The sequence below is a fragment of the Chiloscyllium plagiosum genome, chromosome 33 (assembly GCF_004010195.1).
Source record: "Chiloscyllium plagiosum isolate BGI_BamShark_2017 chromosome 33, ASM401019v2, whole genome shotgun sequence".
In the NCBI taxonomy this organism is placed as follows: domain Eukaryota; kingdom Metazoa; phylum Chordata; class Chondrichthyes; order Orectolobiformes; family Hemiscylliidae; genus Chiloscyllium; species Chiloscyllium plagiosum.
This window is the reverse complement of record NC_057742.1, coordinates 36,809,306-36,825,139: the sequence shown is the minus strand read 5'-3', so window position 1 is coordinate 36,825,139 and position 15,834 is coordinate 36,809,306. Positions and strand designations below refer to the sequence as shown.

At 40.9% G+C, this 15,834-nt stretch overlaps 1 protein-coding gene across 5 annotated transcripts in view; it reads right to left on the bottom strand.

Annotated features, from left to right (window-relative positions):
* The window catches only part of tlk2 (tousled-like kinase 2), a 206,659-nt gene that overhangs the window by 70,314 nt on the left and 120,511 nt on the right, over positions 1-15,834 (bottom strand). For all 5 annotated transcript variants that reach the window (XM_043675313.1, XM_043675314.1, XM_043675317.1 and 2 more), the window contains 5 exons: positions 13,564-13,674; positions 11,279-11,415; positions 6,893-7,045; positions 4,164-4,230; positions 3,015-3,112 (listed from right to left, as the gene is read on the bottom strand). In XM_043675313.1, coding sequence (XP_043531248.1) covers positions 3,015-3,112; positions 4,164-4,230; positions 6,893-7,045; positions 11,279-11,415; positions 13,564-13,674 — 566 coding nt within the window. The remainder of the gene's footprint in view (positions 1-3,014; positions 3,113-4,163; positions 4,231-6,892; positions 7,046-11,278; positions 11,416-13,563; positions 13,675-15,834) is intronic.

The following is a 15,834-nucleotide window of genomic DNA, read 5'->3' as shown; positions in this document are numbered from 1 at the left end:
AGAGGCCCTTTGGCCCTCCAAGCCTGCCATTGATCCACATCCTCTATTTAAACCTGTCACCTATTTTCTCAGGATCTGTATGTCTCCGCTCCCTACCCATTCATGTATCTATCTAGATATATCTTAAATGACGCTACCATGCCCGCCTCTACCAACTCCATCGGCAATGCGTTCCAGGCACCCACCGCCCTCTGTGTAAAGAACTTTTCACGCATATCTCCCTTAAACTTTTCCCCCTTACCTTGAACTCGTGACCCCATGTAATTGAGTTCCCACTCTGGGGAAAAAATGCCTTTTGCAATCAACCTCTCATGATTTTGTAGACCTCAATCAGGTCCCCCCTCAATCTTGGTTTTTGTTGTGAGAGTAATCCTAATCTACTCAACCTCTCTTCATTGCTAGCACCCTCCATTCCAGGCAATATCCTGCTGAACCTTCTCTGCACCATCTCCACAACATCCACATCCTTCTGGTAATGTGGTGACCAGAAGTGTACGCAGTATTCCAAGTGTGGCCGAACCAAAGTCCAACACAACTGTAACATGACCTGCCAACTCTTGTACTGAATACACCATCCAATGAAGGAAAGCATGCTATATGCCTTCCTGACCACTGCATCGACCTGCATTGCCACCTTCAGAGTATAATGGACCTGAACACCCAGATTTCTCTGTACATCAATGCTCCCCAGGGCTTTTACATTTACCGTATAGTTCACTCTTGAATTGGATCTTCCAGATGCATCACTTCGCATTTGCACGGATTGAACTCCATCTGCCATTTCTCTGTCCAACTCTCCAATCTATCTATATTTTGCTGCATTCTCTGACAGCCCCCTTCACTATCTGCTACTCCAACAATCTTAGTGTGATCTGCAAATTTGCTAATCAGGCAACCGATATCTTCCTCCAAATCACAAACAACAGTGCACCCAGCACCCCTGTGGAACACCATTGGTCACGGTTCTCCATTTTGAGAAACTCCCTTGCACTACTACTCTCTCTCCTGCTGCCCAGCCAGTTCTCTATCCATTTAGCCAGTACACCTTGGACCCTATGTGACTTCACTTTCTCCATCAGCCTACCATGGGGAATATCATACGCCTTACAGAAGTCCATGTATATGACATCCACAGCCCTTCCCTCATCAATCAACTTTGTCAGTTCCTCAAAGAATTCTATTAAGTTGGTAAAATATGACCTTCCCTGCATAAAACCAATGATAAGACCATTTCCTTCCAAAGAAAATACAAAGATTCAAACTCATGTGCCCAGAATCTCTGGGAATCATGCCCCAGCAATTTCTATTTTGGTTTTAGATTTCCTAGTATCCAAAGTTCTTTATTTTACTTTTCCTTTCATTCTGACTCTGGTGTTGTTCACATTGATTTTTAAACCAGGCTTTTGACAAGGCTCGACATGATAGATGAGTATAAAAAGCATAATGAAGACATTTGTACAGTTGTGTGGTTGACAGTGAAGAGGAAAGCTTTAGACTGCAGGAAGATGAAGATGATCTGGTCAGCAGAACAGAAGAGTAGAAAATAAAATACAATCCTGAGAAGTTATGTTATGGGAGGTGTAACAAGGCATGGGATTACATACTAAATGGGTATAGAATCTTGTGGAGGAACAGAGGGGTCGTGGGGTGTAGGCCCACAAATCCTTAAAAGGTAACAGGAAAGATCGATAAGGTAGCTAAGAAGCATACAGCATGCAATTCTTTATTATCTGAGGTGCAAGGAGGCAATGCTGGAATTATATAAAGCACTGGTTAGCTGGTGAGATTGGGGAGACACTGAATGAATACTTTTCTTCAGTATTTACTCAGGAACAGGGCATTGTCGTCGATGTGAATTAAAGCTTTCATTCTGGTCACCACATTGCAGGAGGGATGTGACAGGACAACATCAAGTTCAGGTGAAACGTATGAAAATGTTGCCAGGAGTTAAATTTTAGCTATGAACAAAGGTTCAATAGGCTGTGGTGTTTTTCTTTGAACAGAAGTGGTTGAGGGGTGACAATTGAGATGCATAAAATTGTTTGGGGTCTAGTCAGCACAAACAGTGAGAACATAATTATGTTAGCAGAAGGTCAAAATACAGTTGAAAATAAATGGTAGAAGAATTGATTAGATAGGATATCCTTTCAACCAGGTGATGGGGACTTGGATATCTATTTGAAAAGCTGTGACTTGCAGCACTAGCAAAATAGTGCAAACAGGTGCAATTAAGCCAAGTAGCTCATTGGCCAGCACAGATGAGTTGAAGGGCCTTCTCCTGTTGCAAACCTCCTCTAAGTTCTAGGGCTTCCATGTTGTTGTAAAACCTTTCTGCTCCTTATTTTCCATTTACAATAGTTCAGCCTAGTTTTCAAAGCCTTGACTAGCTTGTTGAATTGTTCCTAAAAGCGTCTTCATCGGTTCTAACCTCTGTTTAGGTGCAACCTACCTTCTTGAAAACCAGTCCCATTGTCCAAAGATTCAGAAACCATTCCTTGATTACCTTGAAACTATTAACACTGTGGGAGTTCCTTCATTGCAGTGACTCCAGAGGCTCACCAATGTCAATTATAGACAACCAGCGATGGCAATAAATGCTGATCTTGGAGTGCCCACACCCAAGAATAAATCAAATTAAACAAATGGGCATTCAGATCAGGTTTTACGTAGTGCTTTCACTGGTTTTAATTAAAAGTGAACTTTTTTTTAAGGTTCGAGGGGGATTGAAATGAATTTTTAAAAAAACTAAAATGAGTAAACTTATCTCAGTTGTTCCATATATACTGCAGCCTCAAGATGTAGTGAGACCAAACCAACAGTGAAATGTGAGAAAGGTACCTCCCTCTCTCCATAAAGTCTAGTCAGAAGTCACATGACACCAACAGATTTATTTAAAATCACAAGCTTTTGGACTGCTGCTCTTTCGTCAGATGACTTCTGGCTTTGTCCACGTCAGTTCAACACTGTCATCTTCAAATCATAAAGTACATATTTGAGAGACAGTGATAACTTACTGTGAATTATCTTCATTGTGTATCCTCTTCAGTTCCCTTATGTGTAAATTGCGTACTCGTTCCAACCGCTCTAGTTCTGCTTGTATCTCTGCCTCCTCCTAACGCAAGGAAAAAAAAGGTTAAGAAGGAAAGATCACAATCCAAATAAACTATGCCCAATGCAGACAGAACAATACATGTTGCACTGAACACAGCAACAAAACTCAAATGAAGCAATAAATAGACTTTAAAATAACTGCATTTTGAAATTTTCTAGTTAATTTGAAAGAGATAATGTTGATTTCGCCAACTATTTGCTGCACAACACTCAGCCAAAGTCAGTTAAGGAGAATCAATCCAACTGAAAACCCCTACATAAGGCATCAATAGAAGGCCCTTTCTTTAGAGTACCAGCAGCAAGAAGAACTGTCCCGACTGCAGCTTGGCAAACAGCACATTTGCAAACAAAATCAACGGGAAGAGGAGAAAAAAAGCTAGTTCATCCAGTCTGCCCCACAGAACAATGTCTGACCAAGACTGGTTCAGTCCAAGGTGTACCACAGCACTGAGCCAATTGGAGCAGGAAGTTCCATGCATTTTGTACCTAGTGAACTTAAGTAGTTAGCAGGAGTGATAGTTCTCTTCCAGCTGTGCTAGAAAGGATTTTCCATGTGGCAGCAGGAAGAGGAGGAGCAAGGTTAACTGCGGTGCTCGCTACATTCATCATTCAGACTCAGTTGTCACTTGATTGAAGTACCAGAGGATGCCAATACAAGGAGAACAGTGTTCCAGTAAAATACTGCTCTTATTGTTAGATGTTCTTAGTACTTTAAGGTGTCTTGGTGAGATCAGAACAAAACAATTGAACTGCACAGATTTTCAAACTTCTCTATTCCACAGAACCCTTAAACACAGAAAACACACACACTCTCCCAAAGGTCCATGTCCTGACTCCATAAAGCAACAAAACAAAATTGGCAGATTTCTCCATACACAAATATAAAAATCAGAACTGTTCATTGCAGTTTAATCTGGATTTAAATTTTTCTTCACAGGTGTTAGAAAGAGGAAAGAAACAGACTGAATCTATCTTTGAAGCAGTGACCCCCTTTTGGACCCCAGTTTGGAGTAGAACATAATCCTTTGGCACAGGTTGAAAGCTTAACAAACCTTCTTTAAATGGCCTAATCTTAGTTTGAAGATTTCTTCCTGTTCGTGGTATTCTGCTAAAGTCAAGCTGCAAAAATGAAAAACAAGTTAATAGATTTCTGCTGAGATTAATTCTGGCATCACAGATTACAGCACATCCTTGAGAATTTTATGTTGAAACATTTTCACTCAGGGTTTAAAAACTATTCAGGACCATTTACTTAGCAAACTTCAGGCTTGGTGAAATGCACTATGCCTCAAGATTTGGTCTAATTCAAAATAAACTGGAACAGAGGAACCTCGATTATCCAAAAGGGACCTCAAGGTGCTGATAGAAACATTACGTCAAAGATCTGTTTCAACCATGATTGCGTCTTTTGTTTACAGATACAATGATTAAAAACAAACTCGGCTCACTGAAAAGCTGCCAAGAACAGTCCGAGACAGTCCAGGCACCCTCTCTAAATGACTGACCTAACATTCTCTCTCTCTCTCTGTCCACCCACACTTTCCCTGGAGGTCCACACAGAGATACTTTAAATCCCCTTCCCCAACTAATCTCTCCTGCATCATCCTGTACAGGATAGAGGTGGAACCTATATAAAATTTCTATGTGCGTGTGCGCACACCCTTGCACTCTATTTGGAGGCAGCAGCAGTCTTACTGTTGGTGTATGGTCCGGCTGCTGAGGAAAGGGGGCGGGGCTGCGGACGGGTCTTAGATAGTGGGTGGGAATGAATGGGTGGGCAGGGTTGGGAGAGGAGTAGGGACAGCGGGGTTGGATGCAGGCAGGGGGGCGGGGTGGGCACGGATGGGGTTGGGGACGAGTGGAGCGGACTGGTGTGGGAGCAGATGGGGGCAGGGTGCAAAGGCGGGGTGGAGGCGGACGGGGTTGGGGGCAGGCACGAGGCGTGAGCGGACGGGTATCGGGGCGGGTGGGAGAGGACGGGGTTGGGGGTCGACGGGGAGTCGGGGTCTGGCGCACAGTGTGCTTTTGCCTAATCTCTTGAAAGGGGAGCAGACTTCACAGAAAACTCTGAGCCCCAGAGGAAATCAATTAGCCAAATAATCAATTATCCAAACGAAATAGTGCCTGCCCATCACGCTTGGATAATCGAGGTTCGTCTGTAGATGGTTCGTTATGCACGCAAGTTTCCGGTTTGCCTTCCACCTGAAAATCAGCACCTCTTGACAAGGTAGCACTCTCTCAGTGCATTAAAAAAACCCAAAGGTAGTTCCTCCACCAGCTGTGATTGCAGACAAAAAAACGTGGCTTGATCTCAAGTAATAACAGTATATTGAATGGCTACTTTTTACGTAAAACTCAATAAAGCTACACAATTCCTCCCAACTGTTTTGGAAAATATCACAATTCCCCATAAAGAAAGTGAATACAAAAGCACATCTGTATTCCTTGTTACTTGCCATATTCAAAAAGATATGATTACTTTTTAAACAGAAACCTAAAGGAAATACAATTTTAATGAATTAGATCAAGTTTGATGTGTAAATTACATTTTTTGATCTTCACTAGCAAACCAAGGCATTCCTTTTTAAAATTACCACGAATTGTATGTGGACAAGAAAGAAAGATTAAATCACCTTGTAAGTTCAATAACATCAACCATGAAAAGAATGTGATGACCCTCAATTACAAACACTATGTCGATATTTTTCTCTCAACAATAAATGTGAGTGTAGTATCCAGGGACTTCTGATAAAATTTCAAAACTAAAAAATGCTCAGTTGCTATTGGTAATTTCAAAGGATTTGATGTAAATTCATACCACATATGATAAGAATTTATAGCATAGAACAATTGAATGGAAGCTACCAGGTGCTACTGGAGTGCGAAGGAAAAGAAGAGAAAGGACAACAACCTTTCAAACATTGGTGGCTAATTTGACAGCAACATGACCAAGGCCATCTTGTCTTTCCAGGCAGAGATGGTGGCACAGAAGATGTAACAGAAAATTTATGACATGAGCAACATTTTCTAATTGCTTTGTTAGGAATTCTTCTTCATCAATTTTTGATGTAATTTTGAGGGGTTCATGCCATCTGGACAGTCTACTACTTAAATTAAATCTGTTATAAAAAACTTTCCCCACGAGGTCCCAAGGCACCTGCATGACAGGAGGTATGAACTCTAGTAAATATTCTTCATCAGGTGGCATCTGCCTATGGCAACTTTAGTGAACAAATTATTTTGTTGCAAATACAACTTAAATATCCAGGAATACTTCGTTTCAAAGCAGAATTCGGCCAACAGATGTTGCCAAGCATCCAAAGTGGCTCAATACAAGTTGCAAATGTTTTATGCCAATTTTCCAGGAATACAGGTAAAGATAGCTACAATTAGGTCTGTTATCAAATGCTGTCAAACTGATGCACTGTTCATTGGGACTCTGAAAAGCTGCTCATAAAATGACTGCCATTTCTTCCTTGCACATTTTTTCAACAGAGATGCAAAGATGAGAAACCAGGTCTGTTTTCAGCCCAGTTATGACTATTTATCCATTACCAAGGAACAGTGGTCACGAACATCCATTCCTTGTTGTCTTTTGTAACAGCAGACATATTTATAGGAGGAGGATTTCAAGACTAAGTGCAGACTCTGAAAGCCATCAGGTAAGTAGGACAAAGTCAGCAACACTGAAAGATGATTTAAAAAAGACCAGAAGGGCCAATTAATTGACTGTACAGCTGAATAGTCACTTTAAGATCAATTTGCTTGCAACCTGACTCACGTCTCGTTTTCTGCTCCGTTTGCTTTGTTCTTCCTCTGTTTTTGCTCATTATTTGTAGGTGGCATCTGACACATGGCTGCTGGTTTCCGTTTTGCTAACAGCTTCCTTTGTCGCTCAATCTCCTCTCGCTGGGTGTTTATCCGCTCCTGCTGTCTGCATAACAAATAAAAAATTAAAGTGGTGCAGAAGCAACTTGGAGGGAACACCATAGGCAAGGAAATTTTGGCAGGATTTGCTTAAATAATTCAACTCTGTTAACAAGTTTTAATGGACCAAACATGGTACATCTGCAACCAGCCTCAATTGCAGAGTCCTCCATCTTTCATGCCTCCATGCACTTGTAGACACACACACACAAACATGCTAGACATCATCAAGGAGTGTTCTCTTCACAGGCTAATTAGTAATCATCTTAAATTCAACATTTTCTTTGTTTTGGGGATTAAAATAAAATTATTTGGATATGAAATAGGAGGGATAATTAATAAGTTTGTAAATGACACCAAAATTGGAGGTGTAGTGGACAGTGAAGAAGTTTACCTCGGAGTACAACAGGATTTTGATCAGACAGGACAATGGGTTGAGGAGTGGCGGATGGATTTAATTTAGATAAATGTGAGGTGCTGCATTTTAGAAAGGCAAATCAGGGCAGGACTGATTACTGTAAGTTCCTGGAGAGTGTTGCTGAACAAAGAGATCTTGGAGTGTAGGTTCATAGTTCCTTGAAAGTGGAGTCTCAGGTAGATAAGAAAGTGAAGGTGGCATTTGGTATGGCTCCCTTTACTGGTCAGCGCATTGAGTATAGGAGTTGGGAAGTCATGTTGCTGCTGTACAGGGCACTGGTTTGGCCACTTCTGGAAAATTGTGTGTAATTCTGTCTCCCTCCTATAGGAAGGATGTTGTGAAATCTGAAAGGTTTCAAAAAAGATTTATAAGGATGTTACCAGGGTTGAAAGGTTTGAGCTATAGGGAAAGGTTCGGTAGGCTGGGGCTGTTTTTTCTGGAACGTCAGAGGTTGAAGGGTGATCTTATAAAGGTTTATAAAATCATGAGGGGCATGGATAGGGTAAATATACAAGGTATTTTCCTTGGAGTGGGAAAGTCCAGAACTAGAGGGAATAAGTATACGGTGAGAGAGGGTAGATTTTAAAGGAACGTAAGGGGTGACTTTTTCACGCAAGGGTGGTGCGTGCATGGAATGAGCTGCCAGAGGATGTGGTAGAGGCAGGTACAATTACAACATTTAAAAGACATCTGGATGGGTACATGAATAGGAAGGGTTCAGAGGAATATGGGCCAGGTGCCGGCAGGTGGGACTAGATTGGGTTGGGATATCTGGTCGGCATGGACGGGTTGGACCAAAGGATCTGTTTCCATGCTGTACATCTCTATGACGCTATGGTTGGCATGGACAAGCTGGACCAAAAGGTCTGTATCCGTGCCGTATACCTCAATGACTTTAAAATGGAACAGAAGAACAAAATAATATGTATATTCTTACAGGGCAATGAGATTTTTAAAAATCTGATTATGGGATGTGTCATTATTGGCACGACGAGGATTTTTGTCCATACCCAATTTCCTTTGAAAAGGTAATGGTGATAAGCTACCTTTGAACTACTACAGTCCACTTGGTGTACACACATCCACAGTATTTGTTTTGGAAGAAACATCCAGGATTTTGACCCAACAATGGAAGAATGGCGTTATAGTTTCAAATCAGGATGATTGGTGGTGTTGCCTTCAATCTGCTGCCCTTGCTCTTCTCAGTGGCACAGGTTACAGGTTTGGGTGTTGCTGTTACAGAGTCAGTGTTATACAGCACGGAAACAGACCCTTTGGTCCAACTCGTTCATGCCGACCAGATATCCTAAGTTAACCTTGTACCATTGCCAGTATTTGTTCCATATCCCTCTAAACGCTTCCTATTCGTATATCCATCCTTTAAATGATGTAATTGTACCAGCCTCCGCCACTCCCTCTGGCAGCTTGTTCTATATATGCACCTACCTGTGTGAAAAAGTTGCCCCTTTACATTCCTTTTAAATATTTCCCCTCTCACCTTAAACTTATGCACTCTAGTTTTGGACTAGCCTACCCTGGGAAAAAGATTTTAAAAATTACACAACACTAGGTTATAGTCCAACAGGTTTAACTGGAAGCACTAGCTTTCGGAGCGCTACTCCTTCATCAGGTGATTGTGGAGCACACAATTGTAGGACACAGAATTTATAGCAAATGTTTACAGTGTGATGTAACTGAAACTATACATTGAAAAATACCTTGATTGTTTAAGTCTCTCACCTGTTAGAATGATCACATTAGTTTCACTTCTTTCATATGTAAATCACAAAACCTTTTTTCAAAAGTTACATTCTCAAGTGAACTTTAACAATTGGTGTCAGCCCAGATAATGTGTTAAAGGTGTTAGCCCCCTGTGTGCTGCAGTCTGTGCCAAAATGTTTAGATTGATTCTAATCTAAAAAATGAATTAACAGAATCTTACATGGATTCATGTGGTTTCTGAACAAAGTACAATGTAACTGTGTGTGTGTGGGGAGTGGGGAGTTGAGAGTGTCTGTGAGAGAGTGTATGTGTGGGTGTGCCCGCGTGTGTGTGAGTGTAAAGGGGTCTAAGTCTGTGAGAGGGTGCATGTGTGAATGTGTGTGTCTGTAGGAGTGTGCATGGGTCTGTAGGAGTGTGCGTGTATCTGTGGGAGTGTACTAATGGTAAAGGCAATGAATATTTAAATGTGGAGCACTAATCAAGCAGGCAGCTTTTACTTAGATGAGATTGAGCTGGAGTGTTATTGAAGCTGCACTCATCAAGCCAAGTGGGGGAGCATTCAATCATACTGACGACTTGTATCAACAACCTTTCGAGAGTAGGTTGTGAGTTACTTGACACAGGTTACGTAGGCTCCGACCTGTTCTTCCCACCGCAAAATTTATATGCCCTTCCAGTTAAGTTCCAAATCAATTATTACTTCCACCAAGTTGAAAGTGGGAGCAACAGGCCAGGGTTTGTTCAAGCTTATCAGCTGCTGATCCAGAAAATGTGGGATTGTGTGGCAATGGGAATCCAATTTCTACCTGCAATTGATGCTAGTATGTTTCTTCTTTAGATCCTTCATCTAAAAAGGTTTATTTATTTCCGTTCTGCTCTAACTCAGTGAGTTATTTTATTTTATCAGTCAACCCTCTTCCCTACTCGTTGTAATTTTCTGGTGTCCTTTATAAGTCTCCTTCTTATATCTGTATTTCTGCAACTTGCCTTTCTTACTCGTCCTCTGATGACTTCGGTGATTATTCATGGAAGGATTACATGCCTTTGAGGACTTATTGACAGTACAATTTTACTGCATATCTTCTTTTTAGAAACCATTCAGCTCTCGGTACAAGATGTTAATACATCAAAATACCAAAAACATGATTGCTCAATTTCCTTCCTCACCACAGTCTTATCTGTCCAGTGGAATATCATTGGCTGCAGACTTTTAATACTTGAACAAAATGCCAAACATAATATTATTCTTCAGCTCTCAATAGGAAATCACTACACAGCAGATTCTACATATTCTGTAGTGCACACCTGACTTTCAAGGCAAAGTGAGGACTGCAGATGCTGGAAATCAGAGTCTAGATTAGAGTGGTGCTGGAAAAGCACAGCAAGTCAGGCAGAGGAGATGACCTGGGGGGTTGCAGTGAGAGAGAGACTCACTGAGATTCTTGTGGAGAGAGGAGGAAAGGATGCCAACCTTGAAGAAGTTCTCCTCTGCCACCTTCTCCCCAGCCTCACCCCCCTCCCTTATCTCTCCACCCTGGAGACTCCCTGCCTTCATTCCTGATGAAGGGGCCTGATGAAGTATGTTGCCTGACCTACAGTGCTTTTCCAGCACCACTCTAATCTACACCTGACTTTCAGCCTATTCTAATGAAGAAAATCAAGTGGGCCCCAAGAAAGGGTGGTCAAACACATCACTGAGGCGGGGAAGGTGAAAATCACTACCATGTTGGGATAAGCTGCGTGAGGGTATGAAGCAGGAACATTAATGGAATACTATGTGCCCATTTATAGTAAATCAGAAGGGAAACAGACCCTTCAGTCCAACCCGACATCTCAATCTAATGCATTTGCCAGCACTTAGCCCACTTCCATCTAAGTCCTTCCTATTCATATTCCAGCAGCTAATTCCATACACACACCACCTTGTGTGTGTAAAACGTTACTCTGCAGGTCTCTTTTTAACCTTTCCCCTCTCACTTTAAATCTATACCCTCTAGTTTTGGGCTCCCCCACTCAAGGAAAAAAAAAGACTATAGAACCCGACCCTATTTCTGCATTTCCATATATTGCTAGTCAGAGCTCTCAGTGGTCAGTACTTACTTAATAAGATTCTGAAATGCGTAGCCATCTGTCCATTGCTCAGTGAATGAAGCTCCATGCCGCACCGTAGTGAAGTGCCCAAGTCGCAGACGGTCCTGCATACTTTTGTCTCGACAGGCGAGCTTCTCCTGTTTTGACTAAATATTTTTTTAAAAAGCAATGGATTAAAAAAACTACATATTAAATTGCTAACTCTTCATCCACTGAATTGCTGTGCTCACAAAGAATGACATCCTAGGATCACAAAACTAGAAAGGCTGAAGAAACCAAGACCACTGTACACCCATTTATCTAAATATTCTCTTACTTCTCTTTCCTTTGTCTTCCAAAGTTTCCCCAAAATAGTGACATCCTGTGACTGACATTACTGATTGTGGAAAGAATATTGAACCAGACACTCAGCATCTTGTCCCCTTTTGACAATATACCCACCATCAACAGTCCACAAGCAAGTCGACTGGGAAAAATAACACTCAACATCCCATTACTTTGGCATGCTTTCAAAATGCCACCACATTGAATCTGACAAAATAACTGATTTAAGAATATAGAAAATAATTTGCGAAGTTCTGCCTCAATGTCACTATCTGAGTTGAGCATTCAAATCGACTGTCTCCTTGGGAAATGGAGGTGAATCTTATATTGTGAGTCAACTACATGAATGAGACAGCATTAAAACAAATGGCTCTCCAGACAGATACCATTCACAATCGTTCTAGCTGCTGATCAACATACCCAATAAAATGGAGGCATTCCAAACCAAAATGTAAATGTATTCATTGTTAGTAGAATATAATAAACACATTATAATAAATTACATTAAATCCCTAAGCAATTAAAATAGGAATTCTATTGAGTGTTTCTTATTATTTCATCCCAGTTATTGTATTTATGAGGTGGCAACCAATCGAATTTAGGGGAGAAGGCAAGAGATCACTCCTGTATGGTACGGGGACTGATTAAAAATACTCAAAATCTGCAAGAATAATTTAAACTGGATGAAAAAAAAATGCAACAAAATTCTTTTTTAAAAATTCATTTATAGGAAGTGAACAATGCTGACTGGGCCAGCATTTATTAATCATCCCTCGTTGCCCTTGAAAATATGGTAAGCTGCCTTCTTGAACTTCTGCATTTCATTTGTTGTAGGTTGACCTATGTTGCAGTTAGGGTGATAGTTATAGGGTTTTGACCCAGCAACACTTATGGAACAGCAATACATTTCAATTTCAGGGTGGCGAGTGGGTTGGAAGGGTGATGCATAAAATGTTGGTGTTCCCATATATCTGCTGTCCTTATCCTAGATGACAGTGGTCATGGGTTTGAAAGGTGCTGCAGAAACAGCTTTAGTGCATTTCTCCAGTGCATCTTGCAGACCACTGCTACTGGGGGTCAGTTGTAGTTGGTGTGAATAGTTATGGGTATGGAGCCAGTCAAATGGGCTGCTTTGACCTGGATGATACCAAGCTTCTTGAATGCCATTGGAGCTGCACTCAATCAGGCAAGTGGGAAATGTTCCACCACACTCCTGACTTGTGCCTTTATTGAATAGCCTTTAAGGAGTCAGACGCTAAGTGACTTACTACAAATTTCCTAGCTTCTGACGTGCGTTTGTAACTACAGCATTTATATAGCTAGTTCAGTCGAGTTCCTGGTCAATGGTAATTCCCAGGATGTTGATAGTAGGAGTATTCTGTGAATTGACAATCAATACGCAAGAGGATGGTACTGAATGCACTTTCTATTTTACACAACAAGACTAGCCTCCACTCTTTCCTTCTTGTCCTCAGGGACTACAGTGGGGCCATTGCAAGAAACCAAGAATTAAAAGACTTGTGTTAAAGCCAATGGAGTACTTTTAGGAAAAGCTTGGCAACCAATTTGTGAAGAGCAAGAAGTCACAAAAAGCAATGTGATAATGACTTGAAAACCTCTTTCTCACGGATGGCAGCTAAGAAATAATCATTGGCCAGGATACATTGACAAACTGTCTGCACTACTTGAAAATACTGCCATGGGATCTTTTGTATCTGTGTGAGACAGCAGACAGGCCATCATTTTAATGTTTGTTGACATTGAAAAAGAGTCTAGTAGAGAGTGAGACCTTGCTCGATACCACACTGGTGGGAAAGCAGATGCTGCTAAAACAAAGTCAATCAAAAATTTTCATGAAACCAAGTTCTGTTCTTCAAAACATGAAAGTTCGCTCCACAAAGAATTCTACCAAGAATTTCCAGTGGATCAGTCCTTTGAAGGTTAGCATCTCAAATTAATGTCCATAATACCTTTTCTATTAGTAGCTTTTTACTCATCGTCACACATTTATTTAACCGTTCTTTGTATCTTTCAAGCATTTTCTGTTGCTCATCTATTTGTCTTCTTAAATCACAATTCGTCTGAAAGAGAAAGAAAGAAAATCAATGACCTACTGCATTTAAAACAAAGTACAACAGCTTCTATCATTATTGACGATACCAACACTGCCTTTAAGTTTAATGACAAATAAAGAGCACGTCTAACATATTTCACTGCAATTTAAAACATTTAATTTTGTTGGTGAAAGAGTCATAGGGGAAAAAAACATTGCTGTCCTTTAATTGCACCCTCCTAGCTTACAGATGCCCTATTGGGAAAGTTAAAAACAGAGAGTGTACTGCAGTTGAAATATTGTGTTTGGGCATATATTACTGCAATACCTTCAACAGTCCATTCTTTTTAAGTAGGTTAACTAAAAAAAGAAAATAAAATCAGAAACTCCAATCCCGTGCTGCGCATAGACAAGTTCTGAATCACTGAGTGACAGAAATAGTTTCCACATTAATAACTGAAAAACTCTCACAACTTTCCACACAGTTAAGCTCATTAGCTTGTGGGATATAAATGCACAGAAGTCACCGTAATTTCTTTACTAACAAAAGGGAGTTGTTGGGATGCAGCAGTGATGCTGTCCTTGCAGCTTCTTATCCAGTCTAACCTGAGATAATGGTTTCTTTGCTCAAGCTGGCTAGAAGCATACTGCAAATGTTTAAAATATTGGACCACCCCAACTTGGCCCTCAGCAAAAAGTAGACAAAAGCTGGCACGGGGAGAGTTGGAAATCTCACTTGGAGATCACTGTGGATGACTCATGAAGTGGAAAAAAGTGTCATTAGACTTTGCAACACAGGTATGCAGTTTTGAAAAGGAAGATACTGATGCAAGGGGAGCTTTACTTGGAGGGTGCTTTTACTGGGAAGTTGCTTGATAGTTCTCCACATTACTCAGGAATATGCACATTCTGACTCACCAAATATCAATCTTTCATGATCAGTAGTTCTTTTCCTGCCCTTTTTTTTGAAAAGATGTGCAACTAACCAAGACTGTAAAATGCTTTCTGCTTCTGATGGTAGTGAAGATAATCAATTATAAAATTCACCAAATGTCACTTTGAGGAACATTAGAACTACCAGAGAAGTAAAAACAACTGAAGATACATCTAAATTAAAAATAAATGCTTCTCCACCTCAAAGATAAATGTCAAGTTTTCCAAAATCATCACAACTGCCTTTAAATGGAAGATTTCCTGACAACAACCCCTAAAGAGATTCCTAATCATGTTTTACAGAAGTTGTGCATGTTTTTGAAGATTAGGTATTTGATCAGCTGAGGAAGTGGGCTGAAAAATGGCAAATGGATAATTGTGATGTCTTGCATTTTGGAAAGTTAAATCAAGGTAGGAATTTTATGGTGAAAGGTAGGCCTTAAGGAGTGTAGTGGGATGGAGGTATCTTGGAGGTCAGGTTCACAGTTCCCTCCAAGTGGAGTCACAGGTAGATAGGGCAGTGAAGAAGGCTTTTGGCACACTGGCCTTCATCAGTCAGGGCAAGGAGTATAGAAGTTGTGTAGTTATGTTGGAGTTGTACAAGACATTGGTGAGGCCGCACTTGGAGTATTGTGTTCAGTTTTGGTCACCTTGCTAAAGGAAGTTAGATGGAGAGGTCAGACAAGCTAGGCAAGGACTTTTTTCTTTAGAGAATAAGAGACTGAGGGGGGATTTTATAGAAGCGTACATGATCATGGCAAACATAGTTAGGGTAAACACACTCAATCTTTTTCCCCCCCAGAGTTGGGGAATCGAAGACTAGAGGGCATCAATTTAAGGTTAGAGGGGAATGAATAAAAGAGAATCTGAGGAGCAACTTTTTGTACACAGAGGGTGGTATGCATATGGGATGAGCTGCCAGCATAAGTGGTTGGGGCAAGTAGATTAACAACATTTAAAAAGCATTTGGACAATTACACGGGTAGGAAAGGATTAGAAGGCTATGGGCCAAATGCAGAGAAATGTGTTTAGCGTGAACGGACATTTTGGCCAGCATGGACCAGTTTGGGTCAAAGAGCCTGTCTGTGATGTAGGACTCTAACTATGACAGAAAACAGGTGAAATCATTCACTGAATGGTACTGACAAACATATGACTATTCCCCCATTTCAGATCATAGATAACATTAGATTAGATTTTTTTAGATTACATTACAGTGTGGAAACAGGCCCTTCGGCCCAACAAGTCCACACCG